The 23,796-nt window shown below is 52.6% G+C and overlaps 9 protein-coding genes across 9 annotated transcripts; 4 read left to right on the plus strand and 5 right to left on the minus strand.

The window, feature by feature from the left end:
• Positions 1 to 612: 612 nt before the first annotated feature.
• On the plus strand, positions 613 to 2,658 carry CORC01_01448 (uncharacterized protein; the record flags this gene model as incomplete). The annotated part of the gene is made up of 1 exon (XM_022613103.1): positions 613 to 2,658. The coding sequence occupies one exon, from the start codon at positions 613 to 615 to the stop codon at positions 2,656 to 2,658; it is 2,046 nt and encodes a 681-aa protein (XP_022480202.1).
• A 1,705-nt stretch (positions 2,659 to 4,363) lies between these two features.
• On the plus strand, positions 4,364 to 6,793 carry CORC01_01449 (uncharacterized protein; the record flags this gene model as incomplete). Its single annotated transcript, XM_022613104.1, has 5 exons — positions 4,364 to 4,768; positions 4,836 to 5,570; positions 5,627 to 5,844; positions 5,895 to 6,537; positions 6,599 to 6,793. The coding sequence occupies 5 exons, from the start codon at positions 4,364 to 4,366 to the stop codon at positions 6,791 to 6,793; spliced, it is 2,196 nt and encodes a 731-aa protein (XP_022480203.1).
• An 893-nt stretch (positions 6,794 to 7,686) lies between these two features.
• Positions 7,687 to 9,568, minus strand: CORC01_01450 (major facilitator superfamily transporter; the record flags this gene model as incomplete). Its single annotated transcript, XM_022613105.1, has 6 exons — positions 7,687 to 7,887; positions 7,974 to 8,362; positions 8,439 to 8,615; positions 8,696 to 8,907; positions 8,980 to 9,191; positions 9,299 to 9,568. The coding sequence occupies 6 exons, from the start codon at positions 9,566 to 9,568 to the stop codon at positions 7,687 to 7,689; spliced, it is 1,461 nt and encodes a 486-aa protein (XP_022480204.1).
• A 656-nt stretch (positions 9,569 to 10,224) lies between these two features.
• Positions 10,225 to 10,711, plus strand: CORC01_01451 (uncharacterized protein; the record flags this gene model as incomplete). Its single annotated transcript, XM_022613106.1, has 2 exons — positions 10,225 to 10,532; positions 10,591 to 10,711. 2 exons carry the CDS (start codon positions 10,225 to 10,227, stop codon positions 10,709 to 10,711), a joined length of 429 nt encoding a protein of 142 aa, XP_022480205.1.
• A 325-nt stretch (positions 10,712 to 11,036) lies between these two features.
• Positions 11,037 to 11,606, minus strand: CORC01_01452 (uncharacterized protein; the record flags this gene model as incomplete). Its single annotated transcript, XM_022613107.1, has 2 exons — positions 11,037 to 11,342; positions 11,418 to 11,606. 2 exons carry the CDS (start codon positions 11,604 to 11,606, stop codon positions 11,037 to 11,039), a joined length of 495 nt encoding a protein of 164 aa, XP_022480206.1.
• Positions 11,607 to 12,410: 804 nt separating this feature from the next.
• Positions 12,411 to 12,813, minus strand: CORC01_01453 (uncharacterized protein; the record flags this gene model as incomplete). The annotated part of the gene is made up of 2 exons (XM_022613108.1): positions 12,411 to 12,659; positions 12,751 to 12,813. The coding sequence occupies 2 exons, from the start codon at positions 12,811 to 12,813 to the stop codon at positions 12,411 to 12,413; spliced, it is 312 nt and encodes a 103-aa protein (XP_022480207.1).
• A 593-nt stretch (positions 12,814 to 13,406) lies between these two features.
• Positions 13,407 to 15,254, minus strand: CORC01_01454 (uncharacterized protein; the record flags this gene model as incomplete). The annotated part of the gene is made up of 2 exons (XM_022613109.1): positions 13,407 to 14,774; positions 14,835 to 15,254. The coding sequence occupies 2 exons, from the start codon at positions 15,252 to 15,254 to the stop codon at positions 13,407 to 13,409; spliced, it is 1,788 nt and encodes a 595-aa protein (XP_022480208.1).
• Positions 15,255 to 18,765: 3,511 nt separating this feature from the next.
• CORC01_01455 (uncharacterized protein) lies at positions 18,766 to 19,305 on the minus strand (the record flags this gene model as incomplete). The annotated part of the gene is made up of 2 exons (XM_022613110.1): positions 18,766 to 19,048; positions 19,193 to 19,305. The coding sequence occupies 2 exons, from the start codon at positions 19,303 to 19,305 to the stop codon at positions 18,766 to 18,768; spliced, it is 396 nt and encodes a 131-aa protein (XP_022480209.1).
• A 1,655-nt stretch (positions 19,306 to 20,960) lies between these two features.
• Positions 20,961 to 21,905, plus strand: CORC01_01456 (NmrA-like family protein; the record flags this gene model as incomplete). The annotated part of the gene is made up of 1 exon (XM_022613111.1): positions 20,961 to 21,905. The coding sequence occupies one exon, from the start codon at positions 20,961 to 20,963 to the stop codon at positions 21,903 to 21,905; it is 945 nt and encodes a 314-aa protein (XP_022480210.1).
• Between the last annotated feature and the right edge of the window lie 1,891 nt (positions 21,906 to 23,796).

Here is a 23,796-nt window from a genome sequence, read left to right on the forward strand (position 1 = left end):
ACCATTCTGTTTCTTTCTTTTTTCTTCTTCTTCTCCTTCTTCACACCAAAAACCAGACGATGGGTTTCAGCGAGCGATGTCGCGGGCGAACCCCTGCGCCTCCGCAACTCCCGCATTTTCCCTCTTGCTATCCGTACTTGAACGTCAGTCTGCCACTAAACCCACCGACACTGGGGTTAGTAGCGTAATTTGATTCCAAAAGTCGTAAATTGCTCTAGACACCAGCATGGCCGCCCCGCGTTTTCTCCAGTCTTTCCCCCATTCCCAGGATTGCCAACCTAGTTCCTGCGTTTCCCATGCAGGGCTTGACCGAAACCCCGTGGGCCATGACCGGTCATTCGACTTTCTTTTCGGCCCGTAAAGTCGGTCCAAGGAACTCTTTCCTGCTTAGTTCTTCTTGCTCTCTCGCTCAACTCGTGTAACCATCATCGATATGACCTGGCTCCGCCGAGGATCAGTAGAATCACACCCAGGGATCATGACTCCTTGCCCTTGGTCCGTCTGCGGAGCTGTTTCCTTGGCTCTGCCCTGGCTGACGTCGTATCGAGAGCTCCGAATGACAGCTTCCCCGGTCCAGTCGGATCGTCGTCTGGCGGTGCGCCGATATATAAGATGAACGCCTTGGATGCCTGCCTTCGAGGGATTTCGAATGTCAAGCGGCGCGTCTACCAGTATCCATCGCAGCACAGCATGTCAGTCCTCAAGGGTGGTGCCGTCTTCACGGCCATTGCCTCTCTCGCCGCCGTCGCGGTCCCGGCCTCGTCCGCCAGCGTCCCGACCATCACGCCCGAGTACCTCGCGACGGCGGGCAACAACTCCCTCTTCACCCGCTGGAGGCCTCGCTCCCACTACCTCGCGCCGCACAGCTGGCTCAACGACCCCTGTGGCGCCGTCTACGACCCGGCCACGGAGACGTACCACCTACAGTACCAGTTCCACCCCAACCACGTCGGCTGGGGAAACATTTCTTGGGGCCATGCCGTCTCCAAGGACCTCTTCCACTGGACCGACGTCCACGACTGGCAGAACGACTCTTCCGTGTCGCTCGCCTCCGGCAAGTACGCTTCCGGCCCCCTCTCGCAGTTCACCGGCACTACGCAGCCCGTCAACATTGAGGGCGCCAGCGATGGCACGCTCTTGACCTTCGGCACCGGCATCCACTACCTGCCCACCAACTGGAAGAAGCCGTACATCACCGGCACCGAGGTGCAAGCCATGTACACCTCCTCCGACGGAGGTTCCACCTGGGACGAAGTCGGCACCGTCATCTCCGGCCCCCCAGAGGGCTGGAACGTTACCGGCTGGAGAGACCCCAGCTTCTTCCCCTCCACGGAGCTCGACAGCCTCCTTCAGGTCAGCGAGCCCCACTACTACATGGTTCTCGGCTCCGGCCTCAAGACCGGCGACGTCCCCGCCGAGCTCCCCGGCGCCGCTCGCCCCGGCTTCATCGGCCCCCGTATCCCGCTCTATTCCGCACCCTCCTCCAACTTGACCCAGTGGACCTTCCTCGGCGCCCTCTGGGAGCCCGTCGCCAACTCCTCCCTTGGCGTGCCCGACGTCACCGGATCGTACGGCTACAACTTTGAGGTCAGCAGCTTCTTCGACTTGCCCGTCGGCGACTCGGACGAGAAGGCCTGGTTCGTCACCATGGGCGCCGAGGGCGGCAACACCACGCAGCACTGGAAGGAGCAATGGGCCCTCTGGAACCGTGGACATGTCGCCCGCCGCGACAACGGCTCCGTCGAGTTCACGCCGACCTCGGGTGCCGCCCTGGACTGGGGTATCTCCTACGCCCAGGCCACCTGGAAGGACACCCGCAACGACGACCGACGCGTCATGTGGGGATGGGCCAACGACGACATCCTCGGCGACTACGCCTTCAACACGTCCAAGCAAATGGGCTACCAGGGCTCCATGAACCTCCCCGTCGAGCTCTACATCAAGGAGACCAAGGGCGTGCAGAACTGCGGCACCCAGCAGGACGGAAGCACCTGCATCGAGAGCTGCAACGGCCACACCGCCCAGACCCTCGGCATGCGGCCCCTGCCCGACGTCCTCGCGCTCCTCCGCGACGGCGCCGAGACCCACGAGTTTGAAATCGGTCGCCTCGCCAACACCACCAAAACCGCCGCCGCCGACCTCGGCACCTCCTACGAGCTGACCGCGACCCTCAGCGGCTTCAGCGGCTCGGCCGGCATCATCGTCGGCCAGAGCCCCGACTCGGCCGAGTACACCACCATCAACTTTGACGCGGCGGCCTCGGAGATTAGCGTCGTCCGCACGCACAGCAGTCTGCTGCCCAACTTCAACAACGCGACGTTTGTGGGCCACTTTGAGCCCTACCAGATCCACGCAAAGGGCACCAACGCGACGGTGACGGAGGATCTCCACTTCCACGTCGTGCTGGACAACTCGTTGCTCGAGATCTGGGTCAATGAGCGCTTCGCGCTGACGGCACGGATTTACCCTTCGCGCAACGACAGCACCGGTCTGAGCTTCTTCGCTGCCGGCGAGGGCGGCGGGGCTACTTGGAAGGACGTCAAGGTCTGGAGCGGTCTTGCAAAGGCGTGGCCGGAGAGGCCGGAGGATACGAGCGTTCCTTTGGTTTGGGATACGGCTGAGCAGACGAATAACTACACTTGGTGGGATGGATATTAGGTCTAGATATGAACCTCGAAATGAAGGGGTGAACTAGATGATGATTGAACGCATGATTCAAAGGATTAGAGTAATGCCTACTATTAGATGTAAATATTTTTGAGAAACAAATACGATTCATAATCCACGCTGCATTCATCATGTTCATTTTGAGACTGGTAGTCTAGATCACCCAGCTGTACTCTCTTGGTGAGAGAGGGGTGCACAACCTCGGCGTTTTCATCGTTATGCATGCTTTTCCTCGAGCCGCAAACATTGGGCACCCGCGTCTATCCAGACTCATCACCGCGTGCTGCTACCTACATCGGCTCAAGTCACGAGATGAGGCCGCCACAATGCAGAATAACCACACTTCATGTCAAACCCTACAACACACCCGTTCACCAACATCCAAAAAGCGATGTTGAGCGAAAAATGAAAGGGACGAGACTCGAACTCGCGCGGGTTGCCCCACCAGGAAACAGATGTTAAGCTGACCTTAACCTGGCGCCATAACCAACTCGGCCACCCTTCCGATGATGATTGATCCGTGGTGATGGATCGATTGCGGTTGAGGACGAGGGCATGCTGAGATGAAGATAAAGCCCTAGAGTGGAGACATCGTGAGTTTTCTCGGTTAGGAGAAAACCTTCCGCAGCACTCCCCCATCCCCCCCCCCCCGGAATTCGTGTGTTGTGGGGACCGTGACCGTTGCCGCTAAGCCGGGATTTGGATCGCGGAACGACGGCAGTGGCGGTGACTTTGAGCAGCTAAACGGATGTTGCGGCTTGACGATGAGGAAAATGCGGCCAGCCCAGACTGGATTAGCATTAGCAGGTGGCTGAATTATTAGATCGGAGTGAAGAGATTGGGGTCTGCGCTGGTCGAGTCTCGATGTGAGGTTGTATGGGAAGCATCCAAACCGTTCATTTACCTCGACGGAGATGATTAATATGCATTATTCGGAGCTGGCCACTTAACCTTCGGTGAATAGGCAGGAGGTAGGTAGACGAGATGCTTGAGTATCACGAACTCCAACTTCTATTCCACGAAGGGCATCTTCAATATCTCAGCACACGTCCCCAGCCACAGGTCGTTGCGAGGCTTGCTCAAAAGCGAAAGAGTCTAGATCAAATGCAAGACAATACGAGGTAGAAGGCACCGGCTCAACCAATGATCGCCATTCATCAAGGGTTGCGGATCGAATGGTCCGGTCTGTCTTCCCTTCTTCTACTGCAAGAATGTATTAGTTGCACGAGCTGTCAAATGGCAGACCACGTAGAAGATGGGCATCCAATCATCCGGTAAACAGGTGTCATTGCTTCCAGCCGTGCCAGCTAGGGTAGCTTCCCCATGAGTTCCTCTGTGCACATCTGCATCATGAACGCGTGTGGATGCACACATGCACCCATGTGGAGATCTTCCGTGTGTCATCGTGGCGATCATCGTCTTGCAGCATCTAATCAGTGCTGCGCGGCCTGTGACGTCATGTGCACTTGGCTAAATGCGGCAAGGAGCTTGCTCAGATACGCGCTTGACGTCGGCGGCGGCTGCATTCCAGCTGTCTGCTCGTGCCAGCTTTCCCCCCAAATCATGATTTTCAGCTGTCTCAGCTTCGTAGCTCCAGATGAGTGTCTGAACCTCGAAACGACTTCAAAGCTACGAGACTCCCCTCGCCTCCCATCTCTTTGCATCTTTGCGCTCTTGAACACCAACGGCAGCAACCATGTTCAAGGGTCAACCCAGCGATACTGACGAGATGGATTCGCAGCCACCGCCTCCACCGCCACCGACAACAGCACCACCACCACCTCCACCGGTAGCCTCAGATGCCGGTGCAGACACCCCGGCCAGCCAGTCCAGCTACGGATACTCAAGCCAGTCGACGATGGGCCAGGAACCCGAGATTGTAGAGGCATACGAGGAGGAGAGACCGACAGACAGCCATCACCTGGCAGACATGGCTGCCAAGGAGAAGCCGATTGAGGAGAGGGGACACGCCGAGCTTGATCACGATCACGTCGAGGTGAAGAACTTGGGATGGAACAACCCTCCGAGCAAGGTTGCGCAACCCATGGTTGGTGGCTTGAGCAATGAGGAGCTGTGGATTCTGGTTCGAAGATTTGACAAGGTATAGCGAACCGAATGAAGTCTGAAGAGAGGATGTACCATTCGTGGTGATACTGATGCGTATGCAGCAAATCTTCCACGTCAAGTCGATACCCGAGCCGCCGGTGAGCTTACCGCTCCAAACCTGCTCATATCTCCAGCTAAACATAGACCAGCTTGCAAATCTGGACATGAACATCGCCGATGAGGAGGAATTCTCGCCTGACAAACTCCGAGCCCACGTCGAGCGCTTGTACATGACTGTCGTTGTTGGCTTATTCTCCTTCTGGAAGCACATTGTCCGTCTCCGTTCATGGCGCGAATACAAGCGCACCTCAGTCTTCCTCGCAGTCTACTCCATCGCCTGGATCATCGACTTTGTCGTCCCCGTCCTCGCCAGCTTCCTCATCGTCCTCGTCCTCGTCCCGCAATCGCGAGACTTTTGTTTCCCCCCCGCGCCCGCCTCCCTCATCGACAGCAAGACCGGCGGCGTCAAGAAGCCCGCCTCCGGCGTCCTCGCGTCCGACGACTCAATCACGGGTGCGCCCGAGAAGCACGCCGGGGAGGCCGTGGAACAGGAGGCGTCCAGCTTCGTAAACAGCATTTCCTCGCTGATCATCAGCACGGCGGCGGGGAAACATCCTCAAGGCGATCCCCACGACGACTCTTCTGTCCCCGACCCTACTAACATTACCCAAGATGTCGTCAATGCCAAGGACAAGACGAACGGGAAAGAGCCCACCTCCCATCACGACAAGACCAAGAAGCCGGTTCACGAGTCCGTCTGGAGCAAGGCTGGGCCTGTGATGCATGGCATTGCCGACGTTAGTGCTCCGTACTTGAAAATGACTTCCGTTCTTGTGACTGACAGAACGCGCAGTTTGTCGACACCTGGGAGCGCTTCGCAAACGCTCTCAGTCCGACACCCCCATTCCCGCAGCAGAGACCTCGTCTCATCCTGGCCAGCGTCATCTTGCCGCTATTGCTCGTATCTTTGTTTACAACTTCGTACATGTTGGTCAAGGGCACCGGTTTCGCGGTTGGATTCATCATCTTTGGAGACCCACTCATCCAAAGAGGCCTGGTGTTTATCAACCGGTCAGTCTTTCTCTCAACGTTGATTACTCGCGTGTCTAAAGTATGTCTAGCACCTACCCTCACTGGCAAAAGTATGTTGAATTGCGAAACACCATTCTCAAGGGCATTCCCACCAACGCCCAAGTCACCATCACGCTCCTGCGCATTGGCGAACGGAACAAGGCACCGCTCCCTCCACCGCCAAAGTCCGACATACCGCCACCTGATGAACCTCATGCGACCGCCGGTCAGGATCTCGAGCATCTCGGTAAGTCGGCCATTGTGTTCAACGCGCTGCCAACTCTGGCTCATCAAAACAACTCACCAGGTGTCGATCAAGCAGAGATAGACGAAGCCATCCAACCCGACGAAGCAGCACTGGCGCCAGCCGAGTCAGAAACGGCAGAGCACAAGCAGAAGAAGGGTCATCGGATCATGAACTTTATCAAGAGCACTGCAAAGGGCGGCATCAACACCACCCTCGCCGCGGACAAGGTGAAGGCCAAGGTCGGCGCGAAACACGCAAAGGACAGGCTGGGCGTCGTCAAGAAGACGCCCGATCCTGAGAAGGGCCCTATTCGCTTCCCCGCGCGCTGGAAGGGTAAGAGGGGCCACGCGTACATCACGACCACGGCCACGACCCCTGCGCTTAGCTGGACTACGGAATCGGATGACTTGAGTCCAACATGGACTGTAACCATTGGTGATATTGAAGTGAGTACCTTTCCCATTGAGCACGTGAGAGGTGACAGGGTTGACGTGCGTGCTGCACTAGCAAATTCGCAAAATGGGCGGTCTTGGGTGGAAGTCCAAGATCTTTGTCGGATGGGCAACTGATCGTGAGATTGCGGACGGCCTTATTGTCACGGACAGTATGGGCAAGGAGTATCACCTCACCGCCATCATTTCGAGAGATGAACTCTTTAATCGTCTCGTGGCCTTGGGCTCGCAGATGTGGGAAGCCTGGTGATGACTTATGATACATGACAATGCGAAATGGTTGTGACGTATACCCATTTTACAAGGCGAAGTTGCAATTTTGTAAGAAGAGGCGCGGCACACATGATACGCATAGCAATAGCTGTATAATAAAACGGAAAAATCACAGCAGCTGCTACGTTACTGTTACGAGTCTAACCGAAATTTCAAGTCTGATGAATAAGTACATGTTATTTGCCGCAATTCTTCAAGATTTTTACGAGGCACAATGACCTGTGCGTCAAAATCCTCGAAATTGCGTCATGAAACTACCGGAAGCAAGGCAAAACGCATGTAGTCTAGCCCTCGCATGAAACCCATAGTAATTTTATCCCCTTTTGAGTCTAATTCGTTCAGTAGAGGGGGCACTGAGACGTTAATACGACCCTAGGACTATTTACAGGATTCCAATAGTACGTAACGATTGAGGGCACATGTCCAAAGTTCAATGGTATTCTTTAGGCTTCTGTACATTCAATGCTATCATATAAGAAACAAAATCCCTTTTGAGCATCACTTATCAGTTAGAAACATGTCTTACAAAGACAAAGATATCGAATCTTACTTCATTGATAAATGTCATAAGTCCCGAGTTCTAAGTGGGCGCCCAACAGGTTATCCGAGGGTGAACGAACTCCTCGGCTACGAATAGTATTCTATTGATTCCGAGTTTTAACTCACTTCTCGCGAAGCACGTATCGGACTGCTCAAGTTCCTCTTGTCTGGAGATAAGGATGTCTATTTGACTACGCCGGCCTCACTTTGTGACCCACGCCCTACCCCAGCACGTTGTTGCCAGGGACGTTAAGTCTCGGCAATCCTCTACGAGTACGTTGTTTGAAATCTCATCGCGACCGCAACAACTGTACTGGTTGCCCCCATCGCCTATTCAGCCGAGTCGCTCGAGTTCTCTGCATGTTCGTCGCGGACACTACCAAGTTTACCAAGTTTTCGCCCGCGCCTCTCGAGAAACGCAATCAACAAAATAACCGGAACGGTCAACGCACCCGTCACCAGACTAGCGATATATCCCTTGCGGTAATTCGGCGCGTCCGTCACGGGGTAGAAGATCAACGGCCACCACGTCTAGGTTTTGTCTGTCAGTAATTCAAACGTACGTGCAAAAACGTGCCTTCACCGCCGTCGCAACAAGACATAAGAGCCAAACTCACCACAAATGCGAAATCAAACGAATTCATGAATCCCGTAGTAATCGCCCTCAGCTGCAAATCATGGGCCGTCAAGTCCGCCATCCACGAATACCACAGCGCCTGCGGCGCATACGTGGTGCCCATCAGGTAAAACGCGAAAAAGTAGCCTGCATCAGGCGGGTTCGCAATCAAGATGGCGCTGCTGATGATGAAGGTGAAGCCGATGCACAGCGACGCCTGCCAGCGCGACCTGAGCCTATCCGAGACGGCGCAGTAGATAAAGGTCGCGACGATGCCCGTGGCGTAGACCGCGGTCGGGTAGTTGTTTTGCTGGATGACGGTGTAGCCGCGGGAGGCCATCCAGAGGGGCATCACGTTGTTGCCGATTGCTTGGACGCTGAGGGAGTATACTATGCGCGCATGTCAGTCCAGTCCTTTTGTCCAGAAGTTCAAACCATTCATTCATTGGTAAGGGGAAAGACGTACGCATGAAGACGGTGGGAAGGAGCCAGAATTGCCAGCTGAGGAGGACGCGCTGGAATACCGTCTTGTCCCACGCCTTTGTCTTTGATCGGCCGAGACGGGTGATGGCGAGTTCCCTCTCTTCCGGGGTCAGGAACTTGGCTGCGCGGTGCTCTGGCAGGTCGGGGATCGCGAACCACCCTTTTTTTCACAATGTTAATTTTCAACACAGAGTCTTCACCGCTGCACCATGGAACCAGATCCGCGAGAGAAAAACTCACCAAAGATGGCAAAGGGAATGGTGATGCACGAAACCACGATAAAAATGAGTCGCCAGGGTTCGATGGGACCGTCCGACAGAGACGCCACGAGGCCCGCCTGGATCCAGCCTCCGGCCATGTTGCCGAGGTTGCCAAAGGCGCAAAAGACTGCCGCGCGGGTGGCGAGCTCGGATTGCTTGTACCACGATCCATAGATGAAGTGCGCGCCGACACTGCCAGGGCGTCGTTAGTTACAGGTAACCAAACATAAAAAACTGACTAGGCTCTGAAGTTTTGGAACGTACTATGCAATGGCTGAAAAGGCGCCCTCGAATCCATTGAGGATGAAGAGTTGGTAGACGTGTGATGCTCGGAAAGTGACGAGGGTGAGGACGCTCCAGACTGTGTTTGCTGCCACGAAGATGTAGCGGGGTTTGACGACGGTCAAGAGCGAGGTTGAGGGGATTTGAAATACGGCGTAGGTGACTAGATAAATCGTGTGCATGTAGTTGTAGTCCTACAGCCAACAAAGTTAGAACCTGTCACAGCTGCGTACATGTATGTACCCTCATGATTCATCGGATCCTCCTCCTCCTCCTCTTGTTGCGCGCGGGCTCATCTCACCTTGCCCTGAAAGTTGAGGTCCTCCTTCATGCCGCTGATGTAGGCCGTACTGTAGCTGGCGCGGTTGATGCCAAACAAGAACCACACGACGGAAAAGTAGATGAGCACGGTGAAATCCAGCTTGATCAGCAGCGAGCGCTCGACCGACGGCGGGCCCCAGAGGGCATCTTTGATCTTTGAGGCCATCGCAGAGACTGAATACGTCGAGGCATGGAGTGTAGTAGAGCTGGGAAGCAGCGGCGCCGCCTCCTCTGAGGTTGTGTCCCGCATTTTATCTTTTTGCTGCATGTGCCCGCTGCCGCTGCGTACCACTCAAGAAAAAAAAGGGTTCCACTGGCTGCGATGTCGTCTTGGAGGGTTGCACATTTCGCCATCCAACCTCCCCCCATGCGATAGATAAAGACAAGAGGTTGTTACGCTTAACCGAGGTTCGGCCGACATCTCTAAACGCAACCATGAAGGGTCTATCCTGTCATCAGAGCTACCCCGTTCCGTGCTAAGGCTTACAAAGGTGTCCTGGGTCAGATTTTGAACACCCCCCGGCCTAACCCCACTAACCGCCGATTGCGCGATCTTGTCCGTTGTGATAGACATCTGAATGATGGTTAATGGAGATAAGACTACGAGCCCCTGCAAACTGCAACCCCCAACTCCTCGACTGCATCATGTACCTAGGTAGTAGTCTGATTCATGTAACAAAACCTCTCTGGTATCTGGCTGGTATCAATTGTGGCTAGGCACCCGAGGAGGCCCGTGTACCAGTCGGGCTGTGGCTGTGGCCCAGCCCACTTCCAGCCTCTAGGCATCAATCATCTGGGAGCCTCACTCCCTTCCTCCCATATCACCAGAAGGTCACACAATTCACAGTCTATCAACTACTATCACCGTATTGATCGTCTCATATAGACAAATAATAACCTGCTGTCATGGCTCTTGAGCTCTTCATCCCACCCTGCATCAGAAGTCCTGCTAGCCGTCTTCATCTACCGCATATTGAGCGGCCCCTCAGAGTCCAGATCGAAGGTCCGCGAGAATATATTCAAAAGCTGTTCCCGTCCGTTGAATGGGAAACTACTTTGCGAGACCGGAAGTTCCCTCAGGCAGCTGGTTCAGCGCTCGCAGCACTGACTTTCCGGCACATTTACGGGATGAGGGTCCGCTCTGATGTCCCTGGCGATATGGTCGTGCGAGACGAATACATGAGATGGATTGAACGGGATAAAATAAACGTGGAGTAAGGTCCCATCTGCTGCTGGCTATTCATTACAGCTAGCTGATGTGTTTCTGCCTAGCGACATTGACTATTATGGCGTGACCTTCGATCATCTAGTTCCTGTTGACGATGTCGATCCAGAAGTCCTACAAATCAACATCATCGCGACAGATGATGATGATGGCAAGTCTGCGAATTAAGACTTGCAATTCTCGGTCAAAGCATCGGATTACATTGGAAAGAAGGTGTTGGCCGTTCCCAGATGTTGCCAGAAACGAAGGGGCACGCAAGATCGTGGAAGGGTGAATGCCTCGGTTTTGCAAAGGGATGGGCGGCCTAACACGTTGCTGAGGCAACCCATGTAGGGCTATGGTCGACCTTCATTGCCTTGACCTTGACCAATTGCACCAAGACCAAGACGCTTAGTTTTCTATAGGGAGCGAGCCTTCTCTGATTAGCTATCATAGCATGTTAAACGTTCAGGGTATCTCATATACTATAGGCTCATGTCAATTCAATATCATCTCAGTGCTCGCAGGAACTCCAAGTCACTTGTCTCAGCTCGTTATCAACAGTCTTTGATAGAACCGTTTTTTCAGCCATGAGCTCTTCCCTCAGCTTCTTCGCTTCATCATCCAGTGAAAGTATCATGATCTCAACGACCTCGATCGTCGCCTGATCCTGAACCTGGCTCGTGAACCGATGCTTCTTTTGAGGAGGCACATTCGTCGTCGACATAACGGATGTAACAGGAGCAACCGAGAACATAGCCGCAATCTTATTGTACCCAAGCTTTGTCAAATCCTCCGACCTGAAAGACTGTACCCTACGCTGGCTCGGATCAGAAAAGAAGAGCGCTCGGCCAGGCCGCGTCAGCACGTCGCCCACATGCTATAGCGTATCAACGCCGCTCCGGATCGCAAAGAACTTTTCGATGGATCCGTAGCCGTACTGCTGGTAGTTAAGCCGCTGGCCCAGTTTCTCCCTGTTTCCGGGGGCTCGGAAGGCGAGCTGAGACTCGGTGATGTTGACGCTTTCGTAGTAGAAGAGAGAGTTAGCGCAGATATTCTCATTGAGCTGGCCTTGATGTGTCATGAGCCGCCGTCAAAGGATGGCCTCTCGGGCGTGAGATGGAGATTAGCGAATTGAACAATGACTTGGATGCAGACCTCGGGGGCCGCCTCTTTCATCTTCAGACCCTTGCTTTGATGGTTGTCTCTGAGCCGTTTGCGTCTCTTCCCCCCTGTTTCACCACTCGAGGGTTGATCCAATGTGTCGATCTCCAGGTATTGGCCTTGTTGCCTCTCCACGAGAACATACCTCTATTTCCGTCTTACTGGGGCCAAACTTCGGAGACACCATCTGGGACCGGAATGTCCTTCCCAACCTTTCGAGCCGTAAGTCGCTGCACTGGAAACCCTCCTACCCAGCGGTAGATGAGGTCTCAAGCTGGAAAAGGCTTCTTTATGAGCTCTTCAAACACAGGGCAAGTGTCTTTGTGGGTGCAGGTTATTGATTTGACTCTCAATGGTGGGCTGGCCGTCGTCGTCGATTGCAACACCACACAGAAGCCACTGGAACTTGGTCGACACCAGCTCAGCAGGCGCGCCTTGCCAGTTGAAATTCCTGCTTTTCAAAACATCAAACGCGTCTGGTTTCAGTAGGGGGAGTCCATGACCGTGATATGTGCGTGTGTGTGATCGAGAATGTGAAGTTGCCGTTAAATAAATGCCAGCCATTAAGGCTGAACGAGTCTGTCCTCAGAGAGGTATCGCCAAAGCAACACCGACAAGCGCCGCAAAAGCCCAAACCGTCGCCAAAACACCAACATTACCCCCAGAAGGCGTCACCCTCGGCCCCGGTCTCCGCGGCCGCGTTGTGGATCAACGTGATAGCCGGTCAAGAAGCCACGGGCAACATGAATTCGCCCATTGCGCCGCTCAAAGTCTGCCTCCTGGTCTTGAAGTCGTAGCTGGTCGCGATGTACATATATACAGTCCCGGAGACGACGGTGTTGCTGTAGGTGAAGGTCACGCCCGCCCAGCGCAGGATGTCATCACCATAGACCCTTTGACACACCGTCTTGGGACCGTACACGGACTCTGGAACTTGCGAGAAGCAATCGCCGTCGAAACCACGGTGTAGCCGCTGATTGAGTCAATATTGTCAACCCTCGTTCCAGCAGGACTTTGGAGGAAATGGTCATCAGAGAGAAAACCAACTCCGCACAGCAAATCACTACAGTCTCATTATTGTCGAGAGCCTCCACGAGGACGTTCAAAATGGGGTTATACCCCAACATGGCGAGATCCGCGTTGCCTTTTTGGTTTTCCCCGCGTGACAATGCTGACGGCAATAATGAGACCGCAGCAGGCAACGAGATAGTCGGCGTCGATCAATTTGATATGGTGCCAGCGATCCCTTCGTGTACGTGCTTTTATAAGGCGTGGATGGGGCCAGCATAACCTTGGCCTCCCTAATCGTCTGCTTTTAAGCTCACCTAGGTTTCTATATACTTTCTCGAGGCAGTGTATCAACCAACAATCATTCAAGTCAGCAATTCAAACCGACATAAGAGGATTCACCAGCAAAGCCCTTCAACGCCTGGTAATGTACTCAAAGAAAATGTCATTGCCTATGACTGCATCTGTGGGGATATATCCCCGGTATCTACTCTAACCAAAAACTCCGTCGAGCCCCAAACTGTTCGGGGACGTCGATGACATGATAATGCTTTGTTTGGACCCTTCAACCCAATCCCCTGCCAACGCCAATGCCAATGCCGCGAAATACACAAACAACATCCCCCTATTCTTCATCATGAGTATCCCATGCGGAGGTCCCCCTTCACGGGAAAATCATCAAGAGGCAAGAAAACAACACATAGTAAACGTTTTACGTCGGGCTAGCGGCCTCAACGACCCGCGCCGCGAGATTCGGACGCAAAACGCGATGAAAGTGGCCCAACTCGCTCCTCGGCTCATCTCTCTTGACCTTGGCCGTCGCTGTCGCCGTTGCCGTCGCCGTCGCGGTCTCGCCCTCCTTCGCCTCCCCCTCACTCTCATCAACCGCATCCACAAAAGCAAGCCTGCGCCTCGCCTCGCCGGCAACGATCCTCGCCGTGTGCGCAATCGCCCGCTCGCTCAGCGTAAACGGCGCGTGGAAGAGATACTCGTCGGGCGTGTCGCACGCGGCGTACTCGCCGCGCGCGCCCTCAGCCGTCTCCGACGTCTTTGCCCAGATACACGGCGTCCACGTCTCGGCGAAGAAGATGTTGTCGCCGTCCTCTGTCCGGTTGCCGCGGCCCGTCCTGTCCGTGAGACGATACTGTCGCATCTGCCGCTCCACAATCGCCTCCCGCACGAAGCTGACCGTGTCGACCTGCGCCGCCGCGCGGCGGGGGAACGGCACGCGCAGGGCCTGGGCGTCGGAGGGGGCGGTCTTGAGACCTTGCTTCGCGCGCGCGCGACGGTAGCGGGCCGCGGCGTGCTTGCTGGCGGGGAGGGAGCCGAACTGGACCCTTTGCTGCTGCTGCTGCTGCTGCTGCTGCTCCTCCTCCGTGCTGTTGAGCTGCGGGTCCGCGGTGTTCATCCACTCGCCCATGCGGGCCTTGATCTCCGAGTTCCAGCGCGCGGTGAGGTGCGCCGCGTTGGTCATCTGCTCGGCCTTGGTGTGCGGGCTCGGCGGCGTGGGACGCTGGACGTGCCAGCCGGGGGTGAGGGAGATGTCAAACAGCTCGGGGATGACGACGCGGAAGTTTTCGACCTCGCGCACGTCAATGTCGCCGCCGCTTTGGTTCGTCTCGTTGAGCTTGTCGATGAGGGAGGCGTTTTGGTACACCCAAAAGTCGGAAAAGGCGATGGAATCGTGGTCGAGGGCGGCTTGGTAGACGCGCTCGACCTGCGCAAAGAGGGCGCGGGCGGCAAGGTCGATGATGCCCTCGCCCAGCCCGCGCGGGAGACACGCGAAAGTCCAGACGTCCCAGGTGCCAAAGGAGAAGACCCAGATGGTCTCCTTGGAGATGTTGGCCGGGGCGGGCTGGGGTTGGGCGAGGAACGCGTCGACCTGGGCGGTGAGGTCGGCGATGTAGCCGGAGATGGGGTACTGCTCGAGGAGGAAGTCGTAGTTGTAGCCCGGCGGTTTGTACTCGTCGAGTTCGCGCTCCACCTTTTCAATGGTGTCGCGGTAGTGTTGAAGAGATGTGAAGGCCTGCGTGGGGAGATTGGTTGAAGGGGTGAAGGATTGGTGAGAGGAGCAGCGGAGCTGAGATCCTGTTAGCTATTTGAACCGAGATCTGAACCTAGAATCAAATTTGAACTCTACCTCTTCGCAAAGGACCTCCGTCCAGCCCTTGCCCTTGGCTCCTCTGGCACTCGATGGTGTCGCAATATCGGGCGATCCAAACGCAACCACCCTCACACCCCCAGGTCCCTCGAAACCAACGTCCTCGGCGCTCTTGCCAAATGGCGACCAGCTCCATCTCGATCCCGATTCAAATAGCCTGTCCGTCGACGTCGGCGATGTGAAGAATTTGCCCAATAGGAGCAGACCAAAGACGGCGAGGATGAGCTGGATGATGAGCCGCGGGCCGCCGCGAAGGACTCGTGTGGAGACGAAGGCGAGGAGCATCTTGAGGCTCATGTCGCATTGCTGAAAAGGGTTGCCGGAGGCGCTTCCGCTGCTGCTGCTGTACGCCGTCGGTGACGAGGGTCGCCTCTCGTGGCGGGGGAGTTCCTTGGACATTATGTGCGTTGTATGTCGCGGGGAGTGAGTTAGGTCGTCAATGCTGACGATGATCCTCGGGATGAGTTGAGGCGCCACGGTTGGTGAGATGAGTCGACGAGGCGACCAAGGCGTAGCGCTGCCTCGTCCAAGTTTGTTAATGTTTCTTCTGTGATCCTTTCTCAATCTTCCCTTTTGAGTCTCAACCTGACGACGAGTGAAAATATTTCGGTTCTCGTTCCCGTTCAAGTTCCGGATAATATTCTCGTGATCCCTCCGAGTTAGGTGAGCGTCCTATTACACGATGCTTCCCAAAGGGGTAGTCGCTCGTGTGTGGGTGCGGGTGTGTCGATGGATCAGCCTTGATGTTGGTGGCACCGTGCCAAGCCGGCAGTCGAGACGCGAAGAAATCAATGGTCGACCGCCAAGACGTTGGTACACTAGACGGCCGGGATGGTTATGATGGGGACGGGTGGCGTGCCGGGGATTCGGCCGTTAATCTACTCCAAATGCTTCTTTCAAAAAGTATATTGGTAACGGGAGGAGATTCCAGGTAAACAGGATAAAAGCAAGTGAGAGCAAGAAAAAGAGAGAGAGAGAGATAGAGAGAGGGGAAGAGAGAAAACAAGGTAACTGGGAGGGATGATCAGGTACAAAAAGTATCAAAGAGATCAAAGAGATCCAGCACGAGGAGAAGGGCGAAACAAAAGACACTCTAAAGCGGATGGGAAGACGACCCTTCAAAAAGCAGCCTCTCAGACCCTCTTGCAGCAGAAAGGGGCGCTTCCTCCGGGTTTCCAGGGCACACTCGGGGTGTGGCCCAGCCTTGAAGCATCTGGGCGCTCTCAATGCCACTACCGACTATCACTCTATGTGGCTACCGTACATACCTACTCCACGTCACCTGGTACTCCTTCTTACATGGAAGACATTTACTGCATGTGTCATACCCAACATTTGTAGGGGGAGGGCAGGAGGGCTTCTTGGTCTGATCCTCGTCTCATTCATGATCCCCGATTCATCCCAGCTTCCACCTCAACTCACATTCAGACGGCGGGGAGTGGGCGGGCAGTCTGGGTACTCTGGGCACTTCAGTGAGGTAGGTCTGTACCTCCTCACCTTTGTCTCTGCCTCGTCCTCGCGTGTCTTGGGAACGCGGCGGCGGAGAGCACTGGGAACGAACGAAACGAGGGCAGCAGCCCAGCTGAGGAGGGACGTATAAACTACACGTTAGTTGGCGCTTGTCACTGCGGTTGCTGCACCGCACTGGTTGCTGGGGATCGTGGCATCCTTGCTTTGATGTGCAGTCGTCGTAAGCTCGGGTGGAGACGGCCATCTGAATGGGGCATTGGGGGCTCGATGGGCTTGCAAAGTGCGCGAGTGTGGCTCAGGCTTTTTATTGGTTTGGTTTTCTGGAACCATTGTCTAGTTTTCTCAGCCCAGGGTCCCTCCCCCCCCTTGGACAGTGGGGATCATGGCAATAAGTCTATTCCCATCTTTACTTTATGGCAACTTTGTGAGTTCACGAACGAGAGAGTATGACCTGTCCGACCCGTGTTGTCACGGTGGCTCAGGGGCTTGCAGACGTACGTCTGCATCCGTCCAGGAGGCTGGAATGGTGTTGGTTTGTCGTGCGTCGTGTTTGATCCCTCCCCCGGCTGCGTTGATGTCGCAGTTCTGCAGATTACGCAGCCCATTACATTTCTGGGCGTTCCGCCGGCCATGCTAGACGCCCCCGTCCGAGTCTTTCTGTCTTGCAACCCCAGAGTCCAAACCCATCGAAGAAGTCTCGGCCGTTGATGCTTTCTCCATGTCTGTTTCGGACGGCCTCATTACGGCCCAGAAGGACGAGACTGGGTATGCTTCTGGTATCCCTCCCGCCCTCCTTACCTTTCGAGGAAGTCTAGTACCTTTTTGTGATTGCTGCATGCGTAGGCAGAGAGGGAGACATGCAAAGCTGGTTGATGCAGGTGGGATATGGAATGTGGAATGTTGCACCAGTGCCATGAATTTCCCTAGTAAGTCGGACGGGGTCACGAGAAACTTTCCCTCTCCACATCCCCAGAACCCTGTCTATCTATCTGTCTTCGCCTGGGCCCGATCCTTGTCAATCACCAGGTCAGAGGAGAGTAGATTCGGCGGCAGCGGCGTGCCCAACTCATCGGGTAACACATCACGCGAGTGTCTCCATCGTCGAGACTTGGCGCCGTGGGAAAGCGGTTGCAGGGTGGGAGAATGGTAATCTGTATCCCAGGGCTTGGGGAGGGGATTCGAGGCTCTTTTCGTTCTCGCATACAGAGCGTAGTTTTCCAGCAAGCCGTTCGAGCGCGCTGCGTTCCTCCCTCTCCCCCCAGAAAATTCTTGAAGGGCTTGGCTGCTGTAACATGAACGGCTTGCATTCAGACTTCAGTAGAAGATCAGCCACCAAAGCCATTCCCGAGCTAACCGGATAGTCGCTGCCGAGACCGCCCCCCCCTTCTGTCAGTATCTCTCCAATCTTAGTCTTTGCGGAGCCGAGGACGGCATCTTCGGCCATTGCGATGCTACCATGCCACTTCAAGCTTACCGTTTGTGTGCTGCGTGGCTTGGAGCTATGTGCCGGCGGCCGGGCCATGGGGCGAACCCGAGGCCCATGTTGAAAGCAAACAGACAACACAGAAGCCAGCCCATTGGAACAAATGCACCAGTCCATGCTGCCAAAATTCCCGATGAGGGAAAGGCGAGAGGACAAGGGACAAGGGGTTTTTTTGGGATTCGTACACTAGTCGAGGACCCTTACCCCCTTGTCCCCTCAAGAATCTTAGCACACGTCATTCTAGATATCTCCCAGAAATTCCCAATTCTCGTCCCGCCCCTCGGAGACGCGAGCGGAACAACACAAGAGGAGGGCCGCGATGGTGAGTTCGCGTAGCACAGGTTCACAGTTCCTCGAATCCGCCTCCTTGTTTCACAAAAAAGACCTCGAGACACAAGGATAAATAATCTAGAGGCATCGACAAAATAGGGCAACCAAGGCCGAGAACAAAACGGCCCTCCACGTAATCCCCGGGGGCCCCTCCGTTCTCGCTTGGCCTGCCCTTGAGGTGAACTAATTCTGACGCGCCGCGTGCTCTCCCCAATGTTCTTCCCCCCTGGTCCTCCGCCGCCCGGTCAGTTATGCGCCGTGCCGTGGTCCGTCCACTTACCGCAGCTCTATATTTGATTTTTTTTTTTTAAAGAAAAAAGACGTTATCACAGGGTGATGATTGATTACGTTCCGGGAGTTCCACCTGCCTGACAGACAGGCCGAAGGATAGCAGGGAAAACAAAGAGTCTCAGCTCGAATGCATTCGTAACCTAAGTATCGATAGCAAATATCGATCGCAAGGAACATCTCAGCTCAGCTCATCCCCCAGCTCCATGTCGCCCTCAACTTAAGAAAGAAGGATATTCGAATGCTTCATTCCCTATAAACTTGCTGTCCAACTCCATTCTCGCTCTATCCTCGACTTCTTGCCGCATGTACCATCGTCAACCAACCACATGACCAAATTTAGACGCCGCCCTCGAGATACATGCCCGTCACAGCGAGCCCAATCGCCGCAGTGAAGGGGTATTTCTGCGGGAACCCCGGTCCGCCGTGCTCCGGGTCCAGCCCGTCGGTGTCGGGGTACAGCATCGCAGCGCACCCGGCCACCCAGTAGATGGACCCCAGAAAGCCTGCGATGCGGAACGACTCCTTTGCCATCTCGGCCGACGTGTTGGTGCGCCACGTGAAGAAGAGCGTCGCCATGCCTAGGATCAGGGAGAGCGTCATTGTCTGCCCATTGTGGAATCTAGCGTGTGGGTTGGTTTTGGTCAGCTTCATGGATGACGGGATGCAAGCACTTGTGGGGGCTGACATCGCCGACTTGGCTCTGTCGTGCGACGCGAACAGCGCGGTGTAGAGACACGGCGCGATGGAGGGGGGGCACACTTACTTGGCGTGCGGCGGCCACCGTGGGTTGTAGATGTGCGTCTCGTTCCAGTCGGCCAAGTATGCGCCAAAGAGCAGGAAGATGCCGTCGAGCGTGAGGAGGACGCGGCCAAACATGTCTGCGGGCCGATATCTGTGTCTCGGTCACTTAACTTTGTCTCTATTCCCTTTCGCTCACTTGTGTTGGTGGAATGATTGAATGGAGAACTGTCATTAATCTCTGCAAGAATGGAAATTCAATCCAACACGCTCATTAAGTAAGTAGAGCAGTGCGCACTCAGGGAAAGCAAAGCTCCCTTCCACTCCTCAAAGCTGGCCGCTAACAGCTTCATCCGTTCATCAGACGTCTGAATTGTTAGTGTCGCGTCATGTCTCGTCGCCGTGTCACGTCGATGTCGCGGGAGCGCCGCCGCCTCGTCGGGCTCCGACTTCTCGCACGCGAGAACGCGAACGTCCCGCCTTGACTAAGAAACTCAATGCGACTCCTCAACTTCCTATTCACCATCGTCATCATCTGTCCATGTGGTCTTGGCTTCTGGTTTGAATCAATCCTAACTACCCATGTGTTTTGTCCGTTCCCCCGGCCGTCTCCCCTACTCACTGCCGGACTTGGGATCCAGAGAGTTGGGGATCTCCGATGGATTCCGGGTGTGCCGTCCCTCGCCGCACCCCAGACGCGGCTCGCAAGGCAACGCTCAGGTCCGGTGTGAAGAAACAACGGTAAAGGTGTCTTTTGAATACGCAATTCGTGGCAAGGGATTAGAACAATGAACGTCAGTGCATTTCGTACCCGCATTGTGAAGTCTGAGAGGATGACTAGGGCCACACTTACGCAATGAGCCTGTTCTCCCCAAACTGAGAGCCTCACTACATATGTTTTCCCCTTCATCATACCAAACTCATCTGCCTCTGTCATGACTCAAAGTAGGCACCAAAACCCTACCTTCAAGTAATTAGTACAATACCTCGCGCTTTATGGGGACCCGGCCTCCCGCCTGACTTTCTCCTGCCGGCGGGGTCCCCACCAGCTGTGCAGCTTCCGTGCTGACACGGCTCCGGAATGGGCCCCGGTGACATTTACCCGGCACACATAGATGCGGCTTCAAATGACCATTCTTAAACGGCAATCAGATAATTCGCCACAAGTCGGTCTCAGTACAATATCTCAAATGAAGGGGGCTAAACAATGATCCAACCTCAAATCATACCGTTGGGCAAACGGGATGGTCGAACTTGTGGGACTAAACGTTTGCTGTTATTTGTGATTCTCACCGTGCAAAGCTGCCCACGCCTCTCAGGGATTTCAAGCTTTTCTCTATTCAATTCGCTCTCCGTCACCCCAATTTGATGCTGTTGGAAGGACGCTGGCTTAGGACAACGGTGAAATCTACCTTATGTATAAACATAAGTAGCATGCGTAAAACGATAGCTATGCCATAGACAGGTTGGCAGAGCATCTCACATGATCCGACTTGGACCAGAGAAACGCCACTGAGGCATTAGCACAGATGTACACATCAACGCAAAGGGTAGGCGCTCGAGCGGCCGCAGCCAAAGGTCATGACGCCATTCCGACCTCATATATCACAAGCCAGGAGGCTTATCCCTACAACCCCGCTCCAAGCTCTCCCCTCACGTGCCCCTATACGCTCTTCTATGCGAGCTTGTTCACCTACCCCTAGACAGCTCCAAACTCACGAGATACATCCGTCGCCGATTTCCTACCATCAGAAATCCAAATCTTACGCTGTAACACCCTCACTCCTACAACCATGGCTCCAACACGAAAGGTCCTCGTTCTAGGCGCAACAGGCAATCAAGGCGCCGCTGTCGTCGACGCCCTCCTCGACCTCCCACCCAGCTCACCACCCCTCGAAATCCTCGCCCTGACACGAAGTCCCGACTCCGAAAAGATCCAATCCCTCATCGAGACAGCAAAGACCAAGGGTGGCGTCGCCGTCACCCCCGTCCAGGGAGACCTCAACGGCTCGCCCGCGCCAGTCTTCGAGGCCCATCCCCGTGTCGACACGGTCTTCATTGTAACCACCATTGGCAACGAGGACGTCATCGGCAAGGCCTGGGTCGACGCCGCCATTGACGCCGGCGCAGCCTCGCAAATCGTCCTGACCTCCGTCGACCGCGGCGGCGAGGACAAGTCGTGGGCGAACCCGACCGACGTGCCGCACTTTTTGCAGAAGCACGCCGTGGAAGTCCACCTCCGCGACCGCGCCGACGCGCTGGACAAGAGCGGCCGGAAACTGCGCTGGACCATCCTGCGCCCGACGGCGTTTTTCGACAACACCAACCCGGGCATGTTTGGCAAGGTGTTTGCCGCCATGTGGTCCACGCTACCCGCCGACCGGAGCCTGCAGCTCGTTTCGGGGCGGGATATCGGTCTCTTTGCGGCCAAGGCCGTCGCGGAGCCCGAAAAGTGGAATCGGAGAGCCGTGTCGCTCGCGGGCGACAGTCTTACCTACGCCCAGGCGAGGGAGACGTTTAAGAGAGTCGTCGGCAGCGAGATGCCGCAGACGTACACAATCTTCGGGAGGGGCATGCTCTGGGCTATTGCGGATGTGGGCAAGATGTTTGAATTCTTTCGGACAGAGGGATATGGGGCGGATATTCAGGTTTTGAGGAAGGAGGAGCCGCGGTTGCAGACCTTTGAAGCTTGGCTGAAGGAGAGCAGTAGATGGAAGAAGGAAATCAGCGGAGTCTAACGACATTTAAGGGAAATGGTTAACGGACCAGAATTGGGTCCTGGTTCATTGTCGCGATCACGAGACATGTAGTTTGAAGTTTGTGTAGTCCGCCTTTCGCACTACATTTATTAGTTTACTTGATCAACATCCGATTATGGACTTCGAAGCTGTAATTCCGTCTTCCACAGCAAGCGAAGACAATCTTGGTGATTCCTCTCCAGACGTATAGCCAGTCAAAGGCGGCGATCCTGTTGCCCATCGTAAATCCAGTACCACGCTAGATCCAGACACCAGACCTTGAAAACATATCCGCAGCTGGCAGTCAGCGCACCTACCCATTCAAATCAATTAAACAAATAAGTCAAACAAACAATCAAATATAAGGATTTCAATAAGTTAAATAATTAAATATCGTAAGGCCTTATATTTAATTTATTTAATTAAATAAAAATCGCTTAGAAAAAAGAAAATCCGAGGCCGGGTTAATTAAAAATATATATTATTTAAATAAACCGTTAAGTTTATTATAAATAATATAAACTTTTATAATAAGATTCGAACTTACGACTCTTTATTTATAGCTATAAGTAAGGTATTATACTATTTAATTATATAGAATATTATTAATAATTATTATTAAAAAAAAAGCTTAAATAATATATAATATTAAATTTAATATTTTTTAATATTTAGGATTTAAAAAAACCTCTTTAGTTAATTAATACCCCCTTTTTTTAATATCGATAAAATTAATAAAATTATATATTATTATTTTTAACCTTTTATAATTATTATAATTATTATTAAAATTAATTAAATTATATATTAATTGATTCGTTATATTATAATTAATTAATTAATAATAAGTCGTACGATTTTTAATACGCCGTAATTACTTCGGATTACTTTATAACTATAGGCCTTAATAAATACTAATTTTATATTATTAACCGACTTTAATATTTATAATAACCTCTTTACTATTACGGCTAGCTAATCGTAATAAGGTTTATATTAACAAAAATCGGGGCTACGATACTTATAAATAGTAATCGTTATAAAAATAGTTTTTAATAAAATTATTATTTATAAGTCGTAAGGTAGGTAAAGCTTTAGTAATTAATCGTAATTTTATTAAATAAGTTTTTAATAAAGATAATTAAAAATAATTATAAGATTTAATACGAAGTTAATTATTAAAGAAGTTATAGAAATTATAAATATAAACTTAGTTTAAATTTATATTATAAATAAGTCCTATATATTATTAAATAGTTCTTTTATATTTAGGATTAATATTATAAAATCGGTTTTTTAAAGGTGGACCGATTTTTGTCTTATTAGTTTATATTTAAGGACCGTTTATTATCCGTCGGTCTTTTTTATTAGTATATAACTTCTTTATAATTCTTTTGATCCGTTAAGGTAATATATATATTTTTATTATTTAATTATATATATAGCGAGGTAGCCGTTATAAAGTAGCGGGGTAGGTCTTTAGTTTATTATATATATTAAATCGTAATATTAGGTCTCTTTTTTAAAGGTCTAGTCTTATAGATTTATAAATAAATATCTATAACTTAGGTTAGGGCTTATTAAGTTATTAATTCGTTATTTTTTATAATATTAATATTATATTAAATCGCGTAAAAAAATTAAGTGTTAAAATAAAATTTAAAAAAATAAAAATAAAAGATTATAAGCGTTTAGTATTTTTAGAGTTTATTAAAACTCGTCCGGTTAATATTAATATACTTTATATTTATTATTTTTATATTAAGGTTATATATTAGTTTAATAAAGGGTTTTTTTATTATTAAATTTACGTAAAAATAAAAAAGCTTTACGACGGGATATTAATAATATCGATTCGTAAGCTAATTTTTTATTTTTTATTATATTTATA

This window comes from Colletotrichum orchidophilum (assembly GCF_001831195.1).
Source record: "Colletotrichum orchidophilum strain IMI 309357 chromosome Unknown Scaffold_8.1, whole genome shotgun sequence".
NCBI lineage: Eukaryota > Fungi > Ascomycota > Sordariomycetes > Glomerellales > Glomerellaceae > Colletotrichum > Colletotrichum orchidophilum.